Source organism: Opisthorchis viverrini (assembly GCF_000715545.1).
Source record: "Opisthorchis viverrini unplaced genomic scaffold opera_v5_59, whole genome shotgun sequence".
Lineage (NCBI taxonomy): Eukaryota > Metazoa > Platyhelminthes > Trematoda > Opisthorchiida > Opisthorchiidae > Opisthorchis > Opisthorchis viverrini.
Genome location: NW_008751715.1, coordinates 340,165 through 365,750, shown reverse-complemented (window position 1 = coordinate 365,750; position 25,586 = coordinate 340,165). Strand labels below are relative to the sequence as shown.

The 25,586-nt window shown below is 42.4% G+C and overlaps 1 protein-coding gene across 1 annotated transcript in view; it reads left to right on the top strand.

The window, feature by feature from the left end:
* T265_03876 (hypothetical protein) overlaps nt 1-25,586 on the top strand; it is a gene marked incomplete at both ends in the record, with an annotated part of 94,204 nt that overhangs the window by 50,398 nt on the left and 18,220 nt on the right. The window contains 6 exons of the mRNA XM_009168468.1: nt 768-1,047; nt 6,348-6,514; nt 7,564-8,265; nt 14,673-14,908; nt 16,595-16,953; nt 18,648-18,775. Coding sequence (XP_009166732.1) covers nt 768-1,047; nt 6,348-6,514; nt 7,564-8,265; nt 14,673-14,908; nt 16,595-16,953; nt 18,648-18,775 — 1,872 coding nt within the window. The remainder of the gene's footprint in view (nt 1-767; nt 1,048-6,347; nt 6,515-7,563; nt 8,266-14,672; nt 14,909-16,594; nt 16,954-18,647; nt 18,776-25,586) is intronic.

The following is a 25,586-nucleotide window of genomic DNA, read 5'->3' as shown; positions in this document are numbered from 1 at the left end:
CGTAGATGACATGTAGATTCGGAAGCTACGCGTCACCCGTAGCTCGGATTTTTAAACATCCTCCCTTCGAACGGGTATTAAAAATTAGAAACAGTCTGGACCGCTTGAAATCCTATCAGATAAGGATGGCTTCAGTGTGGTCACTGCCAATGGACCCATCCAGGAAAGTGTTTTGTCATATTTTCATTGACCAAAACGTTGTAGGTAAAAAGCTCACCCGAAAAGGCATATCGGTAAACCTCGGTGTCGCAATAAATCCTCACTTGCTAGATTACTATCCTGCCGACTTACAGGACTGTTGTCCACGTCCGTTGAAACCAACAGTCTGAGATCGACGGTTATTTGAGAAAACCGGTTTTTAGTGCCTCCTAGTTATAATGTTATCTGTTTACCTGAAGCGGGCTGTAGTGATGGACATGATGAGCTATGAAATTCGTGTTTGGTTGCCTGTGGGGGTCTATAGTTATCACATTTATAAGTGAAGAGATCTTGGTATGTCACCGTCAAATCACCCATCTGGTCACAGAAGTTGCTCCTGGTAAACACATAATACGACCATTCATCTGTGACGCTCTTTCGGTGTCTGGCTGCTACGCCACTCGAGGGAAAGACGAGGCCTGAGATACTGCCAAACTGCCCAAGCTTCTACAGAGTCAGTCGAGATTCAGAGGTTGATATCTAACCGTGGACCTTTCGGTCGATAAGTTCGCACCTCCTCAAGTTCTTGTTACCCACTAGAAATTTCGTTTCTTGTCGAAACATTTTAGACTGAAGCTGAGTCAGCTCTGGCGGAGGCATTGCCAGCCTTGGAACAAGCCCGACTAGCACTGGATGAACTTGAAAAGTCGGATGTAACAGAAATTCGGTCATTTGCAAAACCACCCAAACCCGTGCAGGTTGTGAGCGAATGCATTTGCATATTCAAGGGATACAAAGATATTTCGTGGATGACTGCGAAAGGTATGATGGCCGATACGAATTTCCTGCAATCGTTACAAACAATGGATGTGGACAATATAACCGCTAAACAGTCGGCTATAGTAAAAGGTGGGTTGCTTTCCATTTTTTGGTACTGCATTACCCTTTTTTAAAGGAGCTTCGGACTGGAGCACGGTCGATACTTTCTCACGCTTACCGGATTTACTGACGTTTACGTACCCTATTTGTGTGATCACACTTCCTCTGCCAGAGTAACCGAGACTTATCATTTGCCCACACGTCTTCGTTCACCGATCTTCCTTCCCAACCACCTTCTAAACCACAAGTAAACGTTACTGGGTCATTCGGTTGCCAGCTATCTGACCGATGGGTTTAATGCGTTCAGCTGTCCATTGATGATAAATAAAATAACACGTTGCTACATCCCCAAGATCCTTTCTAAACATAAGCTTCCAACGTCCAAACTCTATGTCAAAGTGAAGAACAGGCAATGCTTGCCAACGCCTTATCCTCCCTTAAAATGGATGTATGCTGTCTCTGGATAATGCATACAAAACCCAAGAGTGGTCATGCAGCACCAGAAGCTGCGTTGGTTAGGCCATGTGTTGCGTATGCCGAAGCACCTTTTGCCAAAGAATGTCCAACCCAGAGTGGCGGAAGCAGAGATGTGGGCACACTTGACCTGGCACAGGGGTATGAAAGAGATTACGAAACGTTTGGGTGCTGTCGGTGCAACTTGCCTTCCAGTATGGGGCCGCGTTGTCCCCATTGTGCCTTGTTGTAGACACTGTAAGATGTGGTTACTAGTAGGTGTCGATGGCCTTTTTGTTGTCAATTTCTATCCAGATTGTCTGATGAAGAGTTTGTGGAGGTGTAGACATCTCGGAATATTTGTAGTAAGCTGGCATCAAGTCCCTTTCCCGTCCACTTTTCACAATAAGGCTTTCAAATAAATTATTGCTGCACGGCGGCAAGGCATCAATGTTGAAAACTGATTTCATGCTGTCAATGAGGATGATGATGGTGATGATCATGATGATGATATTTCACTCTCCATGTGTCCAGTAGTCCAGAAGCAATTGCTCGTGAAATATATATCGTGGGAATTGCGCTCAGCTTCTTAGCTGAATGAGCCCTGGTGAATTGGATTCTAGTGAACGGTCGTTTTGCACCGTTCGGTTGATTAGTTCAATCAAGCTGAATATCACTCGCCATAAAAAACTACACCTGAATGTAGTGTCTGCATATTCCCAAGCGCATTACAGTTCTAAGCCTGAGAAAAATACTTCCTCTCGAGAGTTATCCGGGTTCTTTGTTGAGCAATAAGCATTGTAGTCATCTGAGCACCTCAAACCCACATCCAAGCGTTCTATTTGGAGTCAACTACTCGATATGCAGAAAACAAAGAGCGACTTCTTTAGTCCTGTGCTGATCGTCATTTGTCTCTGGCCACCAACTGCAAATCAACCGTAGACTCAACTGGGTTACGTAGCCTCCAACCATCGGTGTGGAGCCGAAATCCAAGAATGACGTTTCTTCTTGGTCACACAAATTGACTTCAATCTTGTCATATTACAAAAATGCCTAGCATTTCGCTCTCCTTCAGGCACTCGCAACTCAGCCAGAAACATGTCAATTCACAGCCTTCAAAGAACTTTCGTAGCTCAGCACCTCAGCTAGCTATCTAGAGCTTAGTTAGCTTAATTACCCTATATAAGACAACAACACTGTGTTGGTAGCAGGCACGTAGATAAAGTATGGCAAAGGTTGAAAGGGGTTATGCTGACGTTGTTCAGTGCTGTATGCTAGACTTCTCTTATGCAATCGCATGATCACTAGTAGTCGTCGAGATTGCGTGCCCCGAAAGATGCTTGGAAAGTCACACAAGTAAGCACTGAATGTGACGGTGTGCGAAAATCCCTCAAACGAAAAATAGTGAGGAGCCCAAGGAAATCCCGGAATATGGAAATGGCTTTTGCTACCAGAAAGAGTAGTGCCCTATACCAATTCACATGACCCACAAGCCATAGGAAAGTAACGGTCAATGGAACGATAAGTGAAATTTTCGGCTCATCAGTTCAATCGCGAAAACCTCAACTGGGAGGATGGATCGGACAATTCGAAGAACCGTTCAGCTAGCCCTCTGCAACACAACCACCGGAGATAGTCTAGATAGGCAAATGAAATGTAAAACTCGATGGCCTGTCAGGAGAAAGAAAATACAAAATACCCGTATTGAAACTTGACGAGGAACCAGGGCCGGACGTTCCATATCAAGCCATTTACAAAAAAGGTGGTGAACCCCTGGTGACCAATCTGACAAAGCCAACTGGTGCGATATGAACTGAAGAAAAACACCTGCAGAATGAGGCAAGTCAACAATTATTCCTATCTTCAAAAAAGATACGCGCAAGTTGTGCAATAGCCTGGTAGCTATGCCATCAAAATATTCTCTTGTCTTGTTCTTCGAAGGCTGACTGAACACAGCTAAAGGCTTATCCGTGAGAAACAACCCGGTTTCCACCTTGCAAGGGGATGCTTATATCACATTTTTACCCTTCGACAGATTTTGAAACAGCACCACTGCTTCCAGCATCCAACACTGAGTGTCTTCCTTGACTTAAAATCTGCTCTATGGACCGTCAGATACTACGTCAGTGTCTATGGAGCAAAGGTATCGCCATAAACTCATGGTCTTTCTTTAGTTGCTGTGTGCCAACTCCTAAGGACGCGTAAAGGTTTACAGGCAGTACTCATTAAAGTTCACTACATAAAAGGCTATGAGGAAAAGCTGTCCTCTTCACCCTTCCTCTTCAGTTTCTTCACTGATAAGATAATAGGACACTCAATATCAGGCTCCAATGTCTGTGGGGTCGAAATGCTCCCAGAGCATCCGCATACAGATATCGAGCACGTAGGCAAAATCGCTTCTTTTGAATTTGACGTTAAATGATACAAATAATTCTGCCTCACAATTGACATGCACCTCAAACCTTGCTGCTGCAAAACATAGTAGGCTCGAAGCCTATCGTCAGGTCGATGAAGTGGTAGACAAATTTGTCTGACTGGGTAGCCATATCGATTCCGGTGATCTAGCCAAAGACGATATTTCCACCCAGATTGGGAAGGCCAAAGCAGTTCTCGTGAACCCTCAATACCTGTGGTGTAGACTTGACATCAACTGATCTATCAAGGTTCGAGTTGCGGATCAGAAACTTGGCCAATGCGCGCTGGAGATGTTGAAATACCACCATCAATATCTTGAGGGCATTACCCAAGTCTGGTGGGAACACTGAATCTGAAGTACATCAAGAGTTTCCGGAAGAGATAACTAAACTGAAATAAATGACCTGGTCACACTTCATAGGATGCTGGCTTGGTCACGTTCTCCGCATGACAGTCGACCGTCTTCCTCGAAAAGCCCTTTACTTACAATCACGCGAAGGGTGGAGACGAGCCATAGTTAATCGAACAATGCTTGGCAGCCAATTGTTAATGCAATTACCGAGAAACTCTACTGTGTGGGTCATTACCGTCTATCTGGATGGGGACCCTGAGACGGTACACATCAGACACACACATACACATCAGTCAACTTCTTGATGGCGTGCATGCATCCAAGCTGTTGCCTTCGATGCATAGCTCTAACTCATGATCTACCGTCTGAAAAGTCCACTGACGCCTGTGATTGAGGCACCATTTTTATCGTATCCCGCCTCCAATTCGTACCTCACCTCGCCAAATCATGGCGAAAGAAACCACTGTAACCCCCGTATTGCAAGCACGCGGATTTACAGCTGATGATAATGATGTTGATGATGCTGCTGCTGATGATGATGATGATGATGGTGATGGTGTGATTCGTGCTATTTTCACTCTGTCGTACCCATTGCCACCTTGACCAGCTACTTGCTGAGAACTTAGACCTCTGCCGAATTTTCGAATGCGAATCAACTAGAACAAGAATGTCGCTTCTACTTTTCACAAACTGCAATTCCAAGGGCAAGCTTAAGCTCGACTTCACCTGGATGGTCACGTACGAAGGCACTATAGTGAAAATCTAATGCTTAAATCAAAGGCTAAATGCATGATGAAGTGGCTGGTTATTATGTACCATTGCCATTAACGCCCCGAACATCTGCGTCCACCTCAACAACAACACTAACATTCTCACCCGTTCTGAACTGCATTCCACAGTGACCATTTACTCCAGTAAATATTTCGTTGCTGTTGGAACATTCAAACATGACAACAACGCCAGTGATGCTTATTATGGGACGGCGCCTTAATGCAAACTCCTGTGGGCCAGAAAGTTCCTATCTAGGACGATCAGGTACATCAGTTGCACCCGAAGATTTCATCGGCGGCAGCTTTTGATGATCGCGTTGTTACCGGAAATTGTTGCTTAAAACGATAAACCTTGATAGATGATGACTGAGCATTAGCCACAATTCCATGTTAGTTCATTAGAAAGGCTTTTACCCTTAACCTAGCATTCTTGAGTTCGTTCATGCTCGTTCTAGCACGCAGCCATTTCTTGAATGTAATGGCACTTCTATGGGGTGAGGACCGTGTTAAAAAACATGCTCGCCTGTCAATTGATATTGTGGTATCCTTAGATGAAAAGTGGTTGAGAAGTCACCTTTTCAAGAAGCCTACACAACTGACCTATCGCCGCAATGTTTACTGTGGTCACAATTTAACTGCAGTCTATTTTCAGATCTCCAGTACAGGAGAACCGTTCTGTGACTTTTCCTTTTCAGTCATGCCGGTATTTTTGGAAGATATCTTGACCCACTTGTTAAGATGACCCGACAGGAATTCAAAGGTATTTTGTCTGAACTCTAAGGATGTCTCATGTCTCAATAAGATGTTCTGACAATGCATTTTATGTATCGAAGTTCGGTCACCATCGGGTTACTCTGGATTGGGTAGGATTTTTATAGAGTTATTTCGTGCTATTTTTACTTCTGATTCGAAACAGCAGAAACCCTAAGGGTAAAAAAGGCATAGAGTGATAAGAGTCAATCCGCTGACTAGCAGTCGTAGTCATAATCGAAATGATGGTAATCTTTGTATAAGGTGCTTTTTATTGAACAGATACGGCAGTTAAAAGCGTCAGTTTGCCAAACCATCAAAAGCCCTGTTTCACTTGGTTTTCGATGGAATTAATTCTTGCGAAATGTTAGTCATCACAGATCTCTGATCTTTTGTCATTCCTCTCCCCACATCAGACGAATTTGGGTTTGACAGGTCAGCGAGATAAACCAGAAGTCGCCTGTTTGTAATCCTAGTATCTCATTAGGTGACAAAACTGGATGTTGATCCAGAATTGGGTGAGTTTTTAAAAAAGATCCCACATTTTTTCTGTAAAAACTTCAGCAAAAAACAGTTTCACTCTTTTCCAGATTACCTTGATCGAACGAAAATTACGGTGGAAGAAATGAGGAGCGTGAGCAAGGCGGGAACAGGGTTGCTGAAGTTTGTCGTTGCTGTCCTAGGTTATTCTGAAGTTGCCCGTGAAATAAAGCCAAAGCGTGAAAAGGTGTCAAGATTGGAGAAGACGTTTATGCAGGTACTTTGGAATTTTATACAACCTCTGGGTAGATATCACATTCAAAGTAACTTTAGGTTTTCAAAGGTGAACTAGGTATCTGGTTTATGATCCACAGATTCCGTATCTATTCTGAGTCGTTTTTTTCTGCTGAATACACATCATGCTATTTAATGATTATTCAATAAAAATATTGTAATCAGCGTTTTCACTATTCGAACTTTCTAGTCCATGTACTGAAAAAGGTACACAGTCTACAGAGTTTGAGAACCACAACCCTAATACGTCTTTCGTTTTCAGTTTTACATGCATTACTAGACTGGTCTAATGATATCCCAAATGTCGCGGAATGTGACCTGGGTTTTCAAAGCGAATCACTTCATCAAATGTGACGACATCCTGTGTATTGTTACTTGATGTTTCAGGTTAGTATCCTTTCTCCAAGTGAGCCAACTGAAACTGATCAGTAACTACGATATCCCTCTATCTTCTAAAGTCTGTCTTCAAGGGTGGCGCAACTTCAAAAGTACTTTTCGTTTGACGTGCCTAGAATTACCAGATGGCACTTGTGTTAATTCATCCCGTAGCGTGTGATCCCGTGTGTTCGGTCTAACATACTATGATGTTGGAGTGATCGTATGTTCCTACTGTCTGACCTTAGTGGTAAATGCAGCCAAACGAAATTGTTTAGAACGGATCTTGTCAACCAACTAACCACTGCTAACATAGTTGCATCAGTCAAAAGCATGAGTAATAGGTACACGCTTCACGCAGCTATAATATTCAAGGAAGGATGTTTGGCTGACCAGTATACAATACATGCAGTGTGGTGTAGGGATCAGAAGGTGTCTGGTTTGGTGCTCATTTCTGCGACCTGTGGTTGAAGGGCACTCTTCTTCAGTCAACGAACACTTTTCGTGGTATATGTTTTGGAAAAATATACAAAGATCTCTAAGTATGTGTTAGGTTTTACTGCTAAACCAAGCAGACAACCTCTTTCACATCGAGCTCAACTAATCTCGGAGCCTGATTAAAATACTTTTTTCTGTACATGTATTTTTCTTTCTCAGACCAAACGAGATTTGGAGAAACTGGACACAGAAATACAAAGCCTGGAGGAGGAACTGAAGATTCTGAACCGTCGTTATGAGGACGCTATGACAGAACGGCAACAGATTCAGGCTGAAACTGATCTGATGGAACGTCGACTTCGTGCAGCGGACAAGCTAATGAGCGGACTAGGGTCAGAACAAATACGTTGGGACCAAGACCGGAAGGAACTTCTAGAGAAACGAACCAGGTTATTGGGTGATTGTTTACTTAGTGCAGCGTTCCTGAGCTATACAGGTGCGTTCTCTTGGGAATTTCGGACGCGTATGATCTACAGGGATTGGCAGTCAGCCCTCCTCGAGCGAGCGATTCCTCTTAGTCAACCTTTCAGGCTAGAGGATGTTCTGACCAATGATGTAGAAGTGTCCAAGTGGAATTCCGAAGGGTTACCTCCAGACGAACTGAGTGTCCAAAACGGAATATTGACAGTCGGCAGTTCAAGATTCCCATTATGCATTGATCCACAAGAACAAGCTTTGCATTGGATTTTGAACAAAGAACAGCCAAATAACTTGAAAGTCGCCACATTCAACGACCCGGATTTCTTGAAACAGCTTGAATTGTCTGTGCGCTATGGAATTCCGTTTTTATTCAAAAATGTGGACGAGTATATCGATCCAGTAATCAATAATGTATTAGAGAAGAACATCAAAGGCGATAAAGTGAGTGGTTTTACTGGGACATTATTATTTTCCTTGGTGAGTCGTCTGGTTCTTGTGGCAGAAACAGAGCAGGAGAAAAATCAAATAACACAAGCTCGCCCTCACCGCTTAGCTGTTTAACTTATACTGCAGATGATGATTACTCCGAATCAAGAAACAAACAGAGGATTTTTGTTTAACACAAATGCCTGGAAAGAGCTGTCGTTTATCAAATAAACTGATAGCAAACTGACTGCAAAGAATATTCGGAAAGGTGCAATTTTGGAAACTAACGGAAAGATATAAATGCCGTTTTCATGCAAGGATACGTTTTGCGTACATTAGGCTTTGTAGTCCGATTATACGGATTGAGATATCTTCGTTGTCGTTTGTGGTGTACAATCCATATAGTCTTATTGGAGTTCAGGATTGTTTGCTGATCATTAGGTTCTCAAGGGTAGTTCTCAATGTTAGTCTTTTATGCGAAATACACCAGTTTGCATTCCAATGTGGTTCTCACGGAGAATTCGCCTGAATCTCAGTTTCAATTCTCGTTTATGTTTCAGTTGGTGCAATATTCAAGATATTGCAGCATATTTTCATGAAGGAAACTACTCACAACACTACTTAAAACTTCCCGGCGGCCAACAGCCAAATTTAACTTCATTGGACTTATCTGAAAAATGCAGCTTCAGACTTTTCATCATCATCATCATCATCATTATGCTCTAGGATAACTCAACTGATGAAATACACTTATTTGCAAATCAAACTGGTGTAAATAGAAGAATCAACCGAATCCAAACTGAATTTCTATTTCGTGTCAAATGTCATAAACCAGAGATTCAGTTGTGTTCCTGTTAACACGAAATTAATTTGCAGATGAGTGCACTTCGTCATTAGCGTACAATCTGGTGTTCTAGTAGAGCAACAGTTTGGTTGAAACTCTAGGAGTGCACCTACCAAATGATCTCTAATAACAACAGAGCCAGTCGTGGGTTGTCAGTGAAAAGTAATCTGTTATGCTTTTATTTTTTATTATATGCTATCGCTGTGTTTATGAACGAGGTACGGTAGTATCCCGATAAGCAGTTCTTCTTGATGTCCAGTCCCATGGTTTACTGTGAGCGTTTTTGTGTCAAGAGTTAAGAAATACTACACTGAGTGCTTTTTAGAATTGACTGTTCACTGAGCTGCCTAGTCGAGTATTACTAAGATAATAACCTTTGCCATGCATAAACGTCTGAGGAACACTAAAAATGGATGTCTATACCACTCAGTATGTAACTTAGAGATTAGACAAACCTAAATGATTGAATAGCCCACTAGTACGTTAGCGAAGATAGACAACGTGCCGAATATGCCCAGGCTGATAACTGGTGCTATGATGGACGTACTCTCCCCCAACTCATGCATTCCAGACAGCGCGAGAAATTCACAGTTCGCCAGCTGTCAAAAAGTTACCGCACTGCAAACAGCTCATACTTAAAGACCTGAAATCCGTTCGAATGCTTGTCTGGGAAGCATTAGGCAATTGAATATAAGACTGAACTTAACTAACACGCCAAGCCAAGAGCTAGATACACTCCAGATAGTGCAGGTTACGGGAAGAAAACGATTGGTGGTGACGTGGATGGTGGTCGGTCATACTCAGTCCATCCACTCAACCAAATGCTATTTTGGAAACCAAAGGACCGCTTCTGTGAATTCTACTCGCAAAAATGGATGAGCATTTGTTCTCTATCCAGTTTAACACATAGTATGCTACAAAATGTTCACCACAGACTTACTTTGGCTTGACTGCAAAGGCTAGGTAAATATCCCCCTCCTGATAGACAGGTTCTTCTTTGTTCCGCTGTTTCGTTGAAGTGCTTTTATGCTAGATTATATCCAGTTATTACACTCAGCATTTTATACAGCACTAGATGGATGTCCTCTAGCATATCTCTCGTGATTGCCTTCGCCATCTTCACTACTGACTGCACTTCCACGTTTGTTAGTACAATAGGTGAAATTCCGAAAACTGGTAAACTATGGTTTTGTTGAGTTTCTTAAAAACACCAAGTTAATCTGCAAACGAGTGTCTAACTCTGCTTACGTACAGTTTAGTGCTGAAGCGGAAAATCACCATCATCATCATCATCATCGACAGCATGACAGCATGAAGTGGAAAATGTGACTGGCTGACTAGATATTCGGGGACTACGCCTAACTGATGAGCCCCAAGGTTTTGAGCGGTGTTATGCCACAAACTGAGCACTTATCCAACTCATCCAATCTTAGAAATTATTGCTGTAGTACTCGGCTATCACCGCGTTTTCTTCTTGACTTTGGAGGAAGAGGTTTATGACAGTTATTTGACAGGACCACTTCGGTAATTCCCCAAGAAGCGTAGGTTCTTCGGCTCGTTCCGGATCATATATTCCGTATGGCTACCATTTCCTACATAGTTTTCACCCTCGCTGACGCTGCAGCTCCCTAGCTCTTTGGATACCGCGAATGATACCAGATTATACGGTAAACGGTTCATTTCTCAATAAAATCCGGAATAACCAATCGATTTAACCTTAGTCGTTAATGGCTTTTGGCAGCAGATTGGCCTTGCCCAATCAATTGCATGAGTTCCTTCATAATAGGAACCCTTTTGGTCAGCTCCAGAATATTAACCAACTTACCATCGGGTAGAGTTTGGTCAACCATGAGAACTATCTAGAAATCATGGTCGAGCTGTTGGAGGTACGTTTTGAATAATAGGTTGAAATAAACGTTTCACAGTTTGATATAAAGTGTTTTTGAAGTTAGTACAGCATTCCCTGATACCATTTCGGCAAATCGGTTGTTTTTCCCTCGCTCAGCTTATTAGCTGCTTGTGGTGATCTAAGCCAACTACATTCTGACCAAAAATATACGTAGAGAGCCATTCACTGCAAACAGACAAGGATGTGTATGCATGATTACTTTCTGCACGTATCAGACCTCGGTTGTTTTGGCCTAATTGATGCACCATCTGTTGAATCACTATGCATGGCCTAACGGACTGCTTGACAAGTGCTGATCTAGTATACCCTCAATGACCCTGGACAATTCAGTCTGGTGAAAAATACTTGGAACCGACCGAGTAGTCATCTTTTCCAAAAACGCTTGGTGACAGTCGATAGATTTATTGCTGGGCAACGTTTCGCTTTCGACACAAAAACTCCGTCAGGCCCAGAGGTTGGCTGAGATTTAAGGCGGGAGGAGAACCAGTCATCTCAGTCAAGCTAAATCTTTATTGGGTGTCGGTCGAGGGATTTTTGTGTGTTGTGTGTGTGGGGTGGGTGGGTGGGTGAACAAGTGTTGGGTCGATGGGGAAACTTACATGTGTTTGGGTCCAGCCTAGGGTCTAGTTCTTCTGGTTCGGTCCATTTGATGGTTCCTCTTGAATGTCGTTTGAACTTTCTGGCCGTCGACGTGGATGAGCTAGTGCTAAGGTAGTTCTGTATGAGGGATGCTGTGACCTTTGGTCGGGTTGGGATTTCCACCTCCACCCCCCAGATTGTGCTAGTGATTCTCGGTGGATTGACGACCACACGGTCGCTTGCCAAATCGGCTTATTTAAGACTACACGCCAGTTCCACACCCTCGATTCTATTCAAGCTGTGGTGCTTGGTAATTCACACCACCTCAGCTATCAGCCGCTGTGGTGTGAATCGCAGTTCCCGTCTTAAAACTTACACATTCTCCAGATCTATTCTATGTCCCGTGCCAAAGGCATGTACCGCCGCTGCTGAATCTTCGACCAGTGTTTCGTATTCTTCAGCATTCCGTGGTGGTTCGTTCATCCTCCTTTTATGCAGTTCCATGACGCCTAATCAAACCCAATGTGTATCCTATTTCTTGCAGTCTGTTGGCAATCTCGATTTGATCTGCTCTCCGGTCGATCTCTTCTGTGCATAGCGCTCTGACTCGACGAAACATCGGTGAGATAATACTGGCGTAGACAGACTCTGGGTGTGCTGATGAGTAGCTTAAGGCGGTTCCTGTGTCTGTTGGTTTCTGGTAGATAGTCATTTTCAATTTCCCAGCCGTCTTATGTGTTATACAGTCCAGAAAGGGTAATGTGACCGAGCTGGACTATATTTCGATGCTAAACTTAATGTGTGGGTTTAAACTATTGAGATAGTCGTGGAAGCTGCTCACTTTATCTCGTTTGATTACAACAAAGGTGTCGTCAACGTAACGTCAAAAACTTTCGGTGGAAAATGATATCCGGCCAAGGCTGTTTGTTTGAAGTCCTCCATATAAATATTAGCTAAAACTGGGATTATTGGAGATCCCATTGCAAGACCTTGTTCTTGTGAGTAAACAATTGTGTCAAAAACAAACTGATCAAGATTCAAACAAACGCATACTCCTTCAACTATTTCATCCACCGAGAGCTGTGTCCGTTCCCCGAGTGTCGTGTCTGCCAGTAACAACTTCTTACTTACCTCCAGAGCATCCGTCCTAGGGATGTTTGTGTACACTGAGATTATGTCAAAACTCACGAGAACTTTGTTCATCTCCAAAGGAAGCCCTTGATGGTAAAATCGTACGAATTCTCAATGAAGATGCTTGATTTCCAAATGAGCGGTTTTAGTATATTAGCTGAGAATCTGGCCAGTTCATTTGGTGGCTACCAACCTCGGAACCTGGTCCCTTGGCTTGACGAAGCTTTTGTGTCAAAAGCGAAACGTTGCCCAGCAATAAATCTACCTATTGTCACCAAACTTTTTCGAAAACCCTGGACAACTCTTTTTTGCATGTGCACTTTCGTGGATCCTATCGACACCATGGTACGCCTTCGTTGGTTAGCCTCCGGGGTTATTCCATCAGACCATTTTTATTCAGTGAGGTGATGCTCTCCAGTGAGATTGCACATTTGATGTTGCACATTTTCAGACATACAAGATACTGCAAAATATATCCCAAGCTTCCGCCAAATATTTCTCTAGTTTGAGAGTTGATATGCTTACTGTAATGATTTTTAGTTTCGCTATTTATTCATGTACCGTTACTGTAAACCTCATGAGCCAAACCGGACTGTCTTGTTTTCGTACCCCATGTGATGAAAAACTTAAAGTTATTTGACTATCACGAGTGAGTTTTACCCGCATGTACTCCAGTATGCAAGCGCATTATCCAGAATACCCAAAGTAGGCATGTAGAATATTTGTTCAACACCGAACCCATCACAGCAAAAGTGGTGGCACAACGATTGATAACATGGTAGTTAACAGTGATTGTCATCTTTGAGAATCTAACATACTTCTATATATCATATACTATATGTTTAGCATACACCACCTTCTTTCCATATTACTTAGTGATGATGACGTTTCACAAAAATTCCATCAAACGTGCGTTCGTCAGTATTTGTGTTCATCCTTGGGTTGTTTTCAACCACTGTAGAACTTGTACTGCACGTAGCGAGCACGTGAAATATCCTTTATTGCTAATGAGAGAAGAGGAGAAGGAGCTTCATATAAGGACACATGCCTCTGTACTGATTTTCAATCTTAGTGTCCCACCTGCTGCTAAATTAGGATGTTTGGTTGTGTAAATTATGCTAAAAAGAGGTAGTTTTGAAATAACTGGTGACAAAATGAACTACCACTTCTGTTTTTTACTCACCACTACATTTTTCGGTATGAAGAGAGCTTGCTTTTGAAAGCCTGTTAGCATTGGCTTTTGTCCTAAGCCAGGATGAGCCCAATGCACTAAGGATCCAATTAAAGTTAGGTGATTGATATCAAGAATAGATTCCGTATTTCAGTGGATCCTTTTCGCCCGACTTGACCAAAATTAACGTTTGACATCTTAGGTATATGCGTCAATTTTAAACAATCTCGGCGTCTTACTTTTAATAAAGGGGAGAACGGGAGATAGTTCGCTTTTTTACCACAGGTTATTTTTATTTCCACTTATAATCACACAGCGATGGGTGCAATATAAGAGAAAATTCGTTGAAATTTCAGTAGTTTTATTCCATCCTGTCTTTTCTTGTTAGGTTTCCTTTAGATTAAATTTATTCTGATTGAAGATCTAGCTTTCTTTGTTCCTACTCAAGTCCTATCAGTTTATCTAAAACATAATTTGGGTATATTACTGTTGCAAGAACCGAAAGAGGCACGAAGATCCTCGGTTCACTGTATTGCCCAAGCATATGGAAGCGCGATCAGAATACCGGACAGGATATTGAACATCCCAGTCATCCAACCACATCCACGAAGTTACCATGAGATCACAAAATCTGTTTTCCATAGTAGACTGTCGTATCATACTAACAGCATTATTAGCCTTTATCATTTGCGTCAATTCAAATTTGATATTTTCGCTTATACAGTGACTGAAGCGCCTTCAAATGTGTCCAAGTACTCTGGAATAATCTGCTTATTTCTTCTTCACAGAACCGACAGTATGTCATTCTTGGCGATAAGGAAGTAGAATACGACCCAAATTTCCGGCTTTATCTGAATACGAAGCTGGCCAATCCTCGATATGGTCCAGAAGTCTTTGGAAAAGCGATGGTGATTAACTACATGGTTACATTGAAAGGACTTGAAGACCAACTCCTTAGTGTGATTGTTCAGTCTGAAAGATGCGAACTGGAGGAACAGCGAGAAACACTAATTCAAGAGACAAGGTCAGTGACTGAGATGATAGGCGTCAACCAGATGAGGCATCTTCTGTTACAGAGAGGAAACTAGTAGGCACAAACGTTATCCAGCAAACGTCAAAGCAAGGCACCCAATGTTTTGGCGGCCCAGAGTAATTTATGGCACAGTTATCCTCCGATCAATTTAAACAAGGCAGTATGAATAGCAAGGTTGTAGGATGAATTCATATTCATTTCTCACTCTTCTACAGCAAAGCGTGTAAAATGGTTTGAGATGTACATATATACAATGCAGTTTACAATAAAATCAACGAAGTCTAAGAATGCCCTTAGGTATTTCTGAATGCAGAGAACACGCCTAAAACGGTTAATTAGTATCGCATCAAGGAAATTCGGCCTCTGTGGCCGTCCGCTTCGTGCCAATTTCCCAAATCGTGAGTTGGGCTCAACTCTGTGACCTGTGTCTGCGATTTGGCCCTTGGTTCGATCAGCGCTGGATTAGATTCAGATGACCTACCACTGAGCTTTTCTAGTACACGCTTCGTTACTCACTATTCAAGCCTCCTGTTAGTTCCAGTGACATGATTCCCGCTGTTAGGAATACTGCTTCACCAGTGTTTTACGGATTTAATTCAGAGGGTTTGCATACAAGCAAATAAGGAGAATGCAATTGTTTTCGTTTGAAGCTCGAAAAAGTTTATCAAAAAATCAATGAAATTTATTGTAAAATTATACTGATGCTCAAACTAATCTACGGTTCGAAAGATTGTTCAAGATGGGCGCAATGTTCACTGCCTTAAAACTTCGCAAATAGTGAAAGTGATCTCTAGACCATTTGTGATTCGCATGAATCATTTTGATGAGGATGGTACAGTTCGGGACAAATGTCAAACCAGAATTCATCCTGTCTCGTAGTTATCTCATAGACTACAAAACAATTTTATTCGCTGTTGTTGGTCCTTCAGATCTTCCTTCCCTACCGGCTGGCTGTTTACTTTGGTGTAGGTGAGTTCATTCTGTGTAGGGTGATGACGAGGTCATAGAAACGGGAAACATTTACAGTCGTTCTAAGACGGACATAATCAACCAATGGCATATTGGCGCCTAAGGACCAGTCCAAGTCCCGCACCTGTTCAACAAATAAAAAGACAAAACGCAACAATCCTATACAAGCAATTTGAGGCGCCTTACACTTTACCAAGTCACACGTCGTGATCGCACATTTGTTGTCACCAGCAAAAACGGGAGACAAAATTTTCAGTGAAAGCGAATGCAGAATGCCTCAAAAGTAGATAAGCCTGGCCGAAAATAAGCATTTCAGTGGTTAGCGTCGAGCTTCGATTCGTTGCCTGACAGGATCACATCCGGCTGTGAACCAATGCTATGGGCAAATAAGGTGTGTAGGCTACCAGTTAATTGAAATAAAACCCAGACTATTCGCAGACAAACCTAGGGCCAGTTTGGTGATTATCGCTTTAAGATAGGGTGGCTATAATTTGAACTGGGTGGAGGAGCTGGGTAGAGAATCGAGAAATTACTCTCTGCTGTCGCTCTGTAAGCGGAATACCTTTAATATTAGTATCCAACAGGTTAGAAACAAGTTTATGTAGCGATGTTTCAGTGGATAAATCCGAGTATAATCGCTATTCGTTTTCTATGTTCGTACAGTCGGAACAAGAAACTTTTAAAAGATCTAGAAGACAGCCTTCTCAGGGAGTTAGCCACGAGCACAGGAAACATGCTTGATAACGTGGAGCTTATCAATACGCTGGAAGAGACGAAGTCCAAGGCAACTGAAGTTGCAGAAAAACTGGCCTTGGGGGCTGAAACGGCAGTGGATATCGATAAACTTCGTGATGCCTACAGACCAGCAGCCCGGCGTGGAGCTCTTTTATTCTTTGTCTTATCAGACATGTCTACTGTGAATGCAATGTACCAATATTCGCTTGGAGCTTACTTGGTCGTCTTTAAAAACTCACTAAAGCGCAGCATGCCTGATATGCTACTGAGGCAGCGGTTGAATAACATCATCAATAGACTGACACAAGATGTCTACACATTCGCCTGCACAGGTAAGATTTTGTTGCGGTCGGCCGAGTAGTGCTCTGTGCTATTATCGTTTGTCAGTGTTCACGAAACTTACTAGGAAATTGAATGACCATGGTTTTGTCTACTATCCACATACTCGCATCTGAACTCAACTCATTGGGAAGTATAAGTGGCGACAAATTTAAGATTACTGCTACTAAGGGCCTACAAGCAACAACCTAACCGAAATATGAACGAGTCTGATTCCACCACGCCAAGTCGGGCAGTGGATTCTGTATTACGAGATGTGTCCAGGAAGTTCCTTCGACCTAGTAATGATTGGTCTTATTGAATCCGCACGGGTCCCAAACACTAGCCAGTACAGTTCAGTTGTTGCACACGGACATAACTCGCGAAAATCAACTGATTTCATAAATTTGCAACTTCGGATTGGCACCGATGGGCACCAAGATGTTTCGGGATTCGTACGAACCTACGGTGTAAGTTTCTTGCCGCCTTCACGGTAAACACAAGAAAGTGAGGTATTCTTGGTCTTCTTGGTATTCCACTGAAGGTTCACTGATACTGTTAGTACTGGTGTTGGCACTGTCACTCAGCAACCTCGGCCCGTGTGGAGTGACAGAGCTCATAAACAAGAAACAAGTTGGAAGTTACTGCTGTCTATTCCACGCTGGTATCCGGATGGCATGGAGCTGAAGTTAACTGGCATTCTGCCCACTACCGTAAGAATAAGGGTGCTGGAAATAGCGCAGCAAATTACGGGATAAAACTTACGATAGAGTTACTTAGCCATCGAGATCAGGCAGAACTAGGTAATTTAGTGCCCTTCGATGTTCATGGCTGAGTAAAACCCAATATGTCGGAATATTGGCAGCTGGGTTGTTTTGGTTTTGTAGATAAAGTGTTTGTTGATCTGTTCACAGAGCTGGGCAGTTTGTGTGAAAACGTTACGCCGCCAGTTATGAGGGTATCATTAAAACGCATACGGATGTGTGCTCCTTCCTTGCCCGCTTCCGATCAAATCTGGCAGAGGGCAGCTGTTCAGCGAACCAATCGAATAAAGTAAATACGGACCACAAAGCATCAAATCGTTGATGAAATCGCAAACAAGATTACGGTAAACCTGTCGCTCAATCAGCTGGTCATATCCAGAGGTATCGAATACCATTTTAGAGCCTATATAGTCGTAAACACGTAAGAAAGTTGTACCCATCCAACCTATAACCCCACGTTTGACGACGAACCACTTGCGACCGAACTGAAAAGCTTGGCAATTGAGCCAACAACTATCTGATCTGCTGATGGGCGAAACTCAGCTCAGATATGTTCGGTTTTGTCAGTTAGTTAACCAGTTTGCTGTGATTTACTCGAGGAAATATTTGCCATGTTTAAAATAATCGAAGCTGATCCACTTTGCTCAAAGGCTGACACTACAAGCAACCTTGCCCAAATAGCTCCCTTTTTCCACCTGGTGTCATCTACCAGTTCACTTGAAACAATAAGCGAACCAAGTAGGGATGAATATGGGAATTTTCCCAGAGAACTGTTGGACACTGATCGAAATAAGTGTTGAATCGCATTCAGCGCCGAGATTCAGTCAGGTCTCTGTAAGGCATCTTGGTTGATTGTCAAGCGCATCTTTTGGGGCGGTCATTCGGCTGGCCATCATGTTACACTGAACCATCAAGTCTTTAATCACTGAATCAGTACTGATTAGGCTTCATTAATCAGCGTTATGTGGTTGGAAATGCTAAACCAAGTCGTCATGACGGCGACCTTGGCAATATCGTGTCACAAGACTGTGCTGTTCACTTGAACATATTCAAGTTTTCACTGACGGCTGATGTAAGTTAATGAAACGAAAGAACTCATTATTTGTATCCATTTCATTAAACTGATCAAGAAGATTCGATATTTCCACTGTATAGAGGCACGATTGAAATCTGAATAACATGTTTCATCAAGCTCCGGGTACTACTCGTGTGACATCAGATGCTACATCAGTCGATGGAAAACTGACGTCGACGCAGTTACACTTTCGTGCAATATCCCTTCTCCCTGCCGTCTTGCCATAATTACGGCACTCTTCCACGCCGATTTTTATTTTGTTTAATTTGTGCGTTCAGGCACTGAACAAATCAGGCAATTGTGTGCGGGCTATTGTCAATCCTGAACCATTCCGGATTCTAAAAACCTAACAGGAACACGACACTCAATGAGTACGCTTTCTGTGGTTCTCCAATGTCTGGTGCAGCTGAGGAGGTTAGATTTAGGGGGCACTTGGCTAATTTACACCTGAAGACACGTACTACGAGCAATCAATGGGAGGAATCCAAGGTTCTTCGGTGCATAGTATTTTTGGAATTGGAATTGAATAAGGATACAAGAGCGATCCACTGAGCTGCACCGTACCCATGAATTACTAAATGAAAATGCTTACTGAAACTAATGTATTCTAGCCAGAGATGCGTCAATTTTCGGTGGAACAACTTCAGTGACCTCGTCGAATTTTGTCAAGCGTTTCGACAAGCATTCTTGGGAAGCAAATCACTACCTTGTTAACATATGGGCATATGTCAAGCATTTTCATATGAGGCATGTCCTTTCTGAGAATAAGGTACCCCGATGGTAGTTCCAAGCCGTATGATAATTTTAACTATCGAGAAAGTATTTTAACAGATTGAGCTTATACTGTCTTTTCATAAGAGGATATATACCACTTAAGGCATTGCATGACTGGCGCCTGTTCTGTGTGAATAAAGTGGAAAAGGAAAGTGCTTCGCTGATACGATGCACGTATTCAAGCATATCTAGATGACACTTGATTGGAAACAAAAAGACAACGTTGTTGGAGGTGACCTGACTACTCAAAGCACTAGGTGGGTGCAATTGTCTCACTACTGGTGCATAAAGGTCTACCAACTGGAGCTGAGCCGATCGAATGCTGCTTACGCCCAAAATGCCCAGTGGTACTACACACCGTTGGAGGTTATGGAAATTTGGAGTGTTGTTCGAGCAGTAGCTTGGTACAAGTCAGGTTGTGTTAGAAACCAAAACTTACATTCCAGTGGATGAACGTGAATGTTTGTAAACAACTGGAAACCAAATGGCGGCGCCCAAACTCTTGGAGCTCTTCCGGACACTACGTGCCTCAAAAGCTTAGTGTATGTATCAGTATTAGGTTTATCCGCGTTTCATAATTTCATATGCCTTAGTTCAACTTTAGCGCTCAACTTTTAAAATATAACCTTCGAAAATACATCCGTTAATTGAATGACTGGTGGATTTTACTCGATATTCACAGGACCCTTGCAGAATTATACTATATACCGAAGTGATACAAGATGTTGATAAGTTCAATACGCACCAAATGCGAAATGAACGGATTTCATGATTAAGAAGTCTTTTATCAGTCTTTTATCTCTGGTAGAGATCGCATTCGCACGCTTTCCCTTAAAATCCACCAAATCCACGATTACTCGCTATAGGTTGTCAAACGTCTGTACATTGTGATTTTCACAAAGGTTCCACTTAGGTTTATGTAACTTTACGCCCTTAGCTGCCTTTACGGCAGTCCAATTATCAGGCAAGAATAGTGATTTTCTCGTTAGACAGTACGATTGGGGCATAACCGCGAGGAACATAATTTTTACGCTTTATTTACAGGAAATGCTAACAATCGGTTGCTTAATGTCCTGATTTGGGAATGGACCGCGATTTTTTGTCACGTTTACTCACGTGATGCTTAGCTCTCACGGAAACGGAGTCCAAAGACATCCGTAAAAATTCCTAACTGCCCACCTCAAAATTAAGCCATGTGGACCACCAAGATTTTGATGACTATCGCATATCACTTTCTTCCATTCGTGACTCCAGGAGACATGAACTGCTGACCCAATTCTAAGCGTTCAAGTAAACAACAGAAACTCTCTTATTTTATTTCAAACGTGAAGAATTGATGAGGACTTATTTGGCAAGCCTGGCGCACCGGTGTAAAGGGAAGAACTTGTTCCTAATTACTAATGGATCTCTGCAATCCCCGCTTCGAAGCGACTAATAGAGTTTGTCAATGTTATGCCGAAAGATATTGACTGGAAAAAGCTTTCATTGATGGTTCAGAAAAGTGGAATTTCTGGATGCTCTCATCTCTGTGGGCATATGTAGTTTAAATAACAACAGTCCACTTATAATCTTTTGGTGGGACTCAGTTTACAGTCACATTGCCATATCAAGTGAACAATTCACCAGTGAGTGCCAATCTTGATTTAAAAAAGGCGGAAGTTGTGCCTTCAGAATTGTTAGTGATCTGGCTGTAATGTAGAAGGGGACAAGCAATAACGAACGTCTGTTTTACCAGAATGATGATGATTACGAAAGTTATGTGCACTTGAAAAAAATGCGACACAAGAAGGGAATAAGTCGAAAAGAGACTTATCGTTTGAGTACAACTGTTGAGAATTCCTGAGTGAACTTCCGGACCCGGGACGTGTCTTCTCTGAGTATTGCTGACACATGTTCCGTAGTCGGCCGTGGGGACATGTGGAACGCAGTGGACTTCCTGTCCTGCGTGCGCGAGTTTTTGGGCCGGATTACATACCCATTTACTGTGTGCGTTGTTAATAGAGGGATATCCACTCGTGTTTTATTATTGCACGAACATGAACACAACCTGACCTGATGTGGTTAAAGTTCGTGAGCCTGGAGCAGGTGGTAGCCGCGTAAACAAAAATGAATGGGAAATTGTAGTGCACATGCTGTCGCCCGAGGTTACAAGTGGGACGAGAAATGTCACGTAATTTGAGTGTTTGTGACGCGTGATCTAGTGAGCGACCGTTACAGAATATCACTGGTTGAACTAGTAAGAATCGACCGTATCGAATGGAGCTGAGGATCAGTAAATTGACCTTAGTAGTGTCTTCAAACACGATCAGCTTTGTGTGCGTCATATAAATAATGTATTCACTTTTTTCAGGCCGCATGTTGCGAGATTTCGCACAATGCAAATTGCGGAAAAATCATGCTTCCAAAACCGTGAATCGAAGGCAGATTGCTGTTTTTTCTCCGTTTTTGCAAGCTATCCCATGGCACCTAGAAACAACTCTTTATGCATCTTGAAATCGACTCTGAGCAACCGCAGTATCTTATTTATTATAAGGAATCCTTGGTTTTATTATCAGGAGGTCCGTACTCGGGAACCCGTCTTAGGCTGAGCTACCCCACGGTATCTTGAGAAGTACCAATGGCACTAACCGTCGGTTAAAAATACGACACGGCTGAACGTACTCTCAGTGTGAGCTTCTTCAAGTTACTCAAGCGCCGACTGCCAACCGTAACGCACTTTTTTCGTTAATACAAATTTATCAAACGGTATGTTCTCGGATAACGCATTTCCTCAGACATTCTACTTGACAAACGTAACTTAATTTTGAACATGAGATCCCTCCATAGCTTTCAAACTGATGTGCCTAAGCTACGCAGAGTTTTCAGATTGACGCAATGAATTCCTGTCCGCTCGATAGTTAAGATAGTTAAGATAACCCTGAATAAAATATTTTGTTTAACTACTCTCTATAACTACTCTATAACTACTCTCTATTCAACTAGGAATTTTTGAGAGACACAAGCTGCTGTTTTGCTTTCAAATGACGAACAAGATCGAGGCGGACTTGGGCAATTTGTCACCAAATGAAATGGACTTCTTTATCAAAGGCAATACTGCCGTAGAAAAGACCAAGTTGGACAAGCCAGTCACTTGGATACCTGACACTTGTTGGCAAGATATGGTCAGATTAATCGAACTCTTTCCGAAAAGTTTCGGTTCCTTGCCAGAAGCGATACGCCAAAACGAGTCAAAGTGGAAAATAGTACGTCATAAAAGTTATTTTTGTCAGTGTTTTTTAGTCCATTATTAGTTCATTATTGTCAAATCCTCTAGCATGGTTTAGGTTTGCACAGTATTGTTGCGGGGACTTTTCCTTGATATGCGCATCGAGGAAACTGTTTATTTTCATTTCTGGACTGAGTCCGATCAAGCGAAGGATGACCATTTTGAGGGAAGTTTTCGAGGTGACACATCTCGTGAAACTCGAAAGTCAGGACTTTGAAGAATAATACTTGTATTTCGGATTCCGTAAACCAGACCTGGGAAGTAACTTACTTGACTTGATCCGTAGACATGACAAGTTATTTGGAATCACAAGACTCGGCAGTGTTTTATCCCCGTTCTCCCGCCTTAGGTTACCAAATTGCACCATGACCTCTTGTAGGCTTTTTAACCTTTCATTCTTTTGATCCTGGCATCATCATCGTCATTGACAGCATGGCATCAGTGTCCATCATCGATGCTTCACTGCGCACAGTCAGGACTCTCGTTAACCGCATCGTTCTCAAGTCATGTGAACTTGAAACAAAGCCTGTAAGACAGCGAGCAAAACAGAAAGATGAAAGTCATCCACAATTTTCAGTAAAGTTTGTTTACTACTCCTGAAAATTGGCGTTTTTGACTAAACCGAGTATCGCAACCCTAGCACTGTCATGCTTGTTAACCTCAAATTGGCGTTTTTGACTAAACCGAGTATCGTAACCCTAGCACTGTCATGCTTGAAAACCTCAACCATTCAAACGGATGATCTAGTTCAGTGCCGGGAAGGAGGCATCACACATTTAAGAATGTTGCTACTCTCCGCAAGTTCTGCATGCTTTTGCTTCCAACGCAAGGGACCGTTAACTATTTGAATGAATTTGTCCCTTCGTTTACTTTCAAACGCCCCTCCTTAAACATATCACTTCTGAGACTTGTCTTATTGTGAACCGAATATTTTTAGCTGCCCCGCTCTTCTTCTCCAGTTTATGCCGTCAGTCTAAGTTACAATACCTGTGGTGAACAACGCTCTCAGAAACAGGAGTGCACTACATGCCTCAGGAGTCATATTCCAATATTATTCGCACTTTTTGCCTGGTGTGAACTTGAGGTTAAAATCAGCTCCAAATTCACCCCTTGCGGTACTCAAACGCAATTCGACGATTATCTTTATCTGTTTGGTCCCAGATAAAGTGAACCTGGCAACTTCTTGTTGAATCATTGTGTTTAGAGTGTATTTTTTACGAAACTTTAATTTGCAAATGACTTAGTTGCTCAAGTTACATACAATCCAATTTTACAGCGAGTACTGGATAGAAGCTGGCAGTGATCTTCATCTGTCAGCCTTGAGACTAACGCCTTGAATCTAAGATGCTTTCTCCTTCACGACACACCATTCCCAATAAACAAATTAGCACCATAGAATACTTGTGACTTCAAATATCTCGGTTCAATATTTGAACAGGCAGGTCAAGGTCTTAAACCATAATGTTTACAGAATGTCTTTACTACCAAGACATGTACTGTGGCACAGAAATGAAATTCGCTTCAAGACAAGGATGTCAATGTATCAGCCTGTCATCCAGTTTACCATAATTTATGATTCCGGAACCTGACTGACGCGTGCCTCAGGTGCTCTCAAGTGGAGCTGGTCGACCAACAATGTTTCAGATGTCCTCATAGTACTTTCTTAAGAACGTCTATCGAATGAAGAGGTCCACTATCGATGATTTGGCATCGCGTGACTCGAACAACTAGTCAAATAACGTCAATTTTGATGGTTTGCACACGTTTTCCACCACTAACTTACGAACACAGAACTGTTTTTTCCGCCAAACCATGCCGATTTTAGTCTTTTTGTTGAGCTTCTCAGGCAAAACCCTTGATAAATCCTGTTAATCTCCGCGTCGAACTTATGGGTATACAGGCTGTCTACGGTCCACTCCATTGGAAATGATGCTGTCATACATGGATAACTGCGGCTCGAACCATCCAACTAATTCGCTTATCCTTACTTAGAAAACAGCAGAAGTGGGTGAGCATATCTTTTACACCGGTATTACTCAATATTGAGGCAGCTCTTTCAGTGCACATTTGTTTCAAGAAGAAATGTCCGTTCACTGAAAGCATGTTTTGAACAAGATGTTCTAACCAAGTGAATGTAAAATTTTAAGTGTTCCCAAATCATTTTCCATGTAAGCCAAAATGCTTATCTGAATTCAATGACCATTAGCTGATGAGTTTTGAATAGGGTGAAAAGATTGTGGACTGATGTCGATTTTTATAAACTTTTACCAGTGAAAGAAACGGTCGACCATTTCACACAACAGGCTGTTCCATACGGTGTTATTCGTCAGTTAGGGAACATGGTTTTTGTTCCGCGACTTTCCAACCAGGTGTCGACATCCGCTTGGGAAATTTCATCGTTCACTTCATGGTGTGTGACGTGATAGATTTTTGTCTTCGCTTCTCAGGTAGTATGGACGAGTATACGGTTCCTATAAACGGAATTCAAATTGCAGTCAGTGAACAACAGGGAGTAGCCAGAGTTCAGATAAAGCAACCGAATGGGAACCATTTGGTGTCACACCCAGATCACGCAGCATTGCTCAGCGTACCTATATTTCACTGAGTCCAAATCCAGCGTACAGTTTTCCTTTTGACCCAAAACATGTGTACAAACATTTTGAAGACATCTGGTGATCCCGTTCTCATCTGACCTATACGAATTAGTCTGCAATGTCTATTGACCAATAACTCTCGTCACCCAACTGATTTAAAGGTAGACTCAACTGG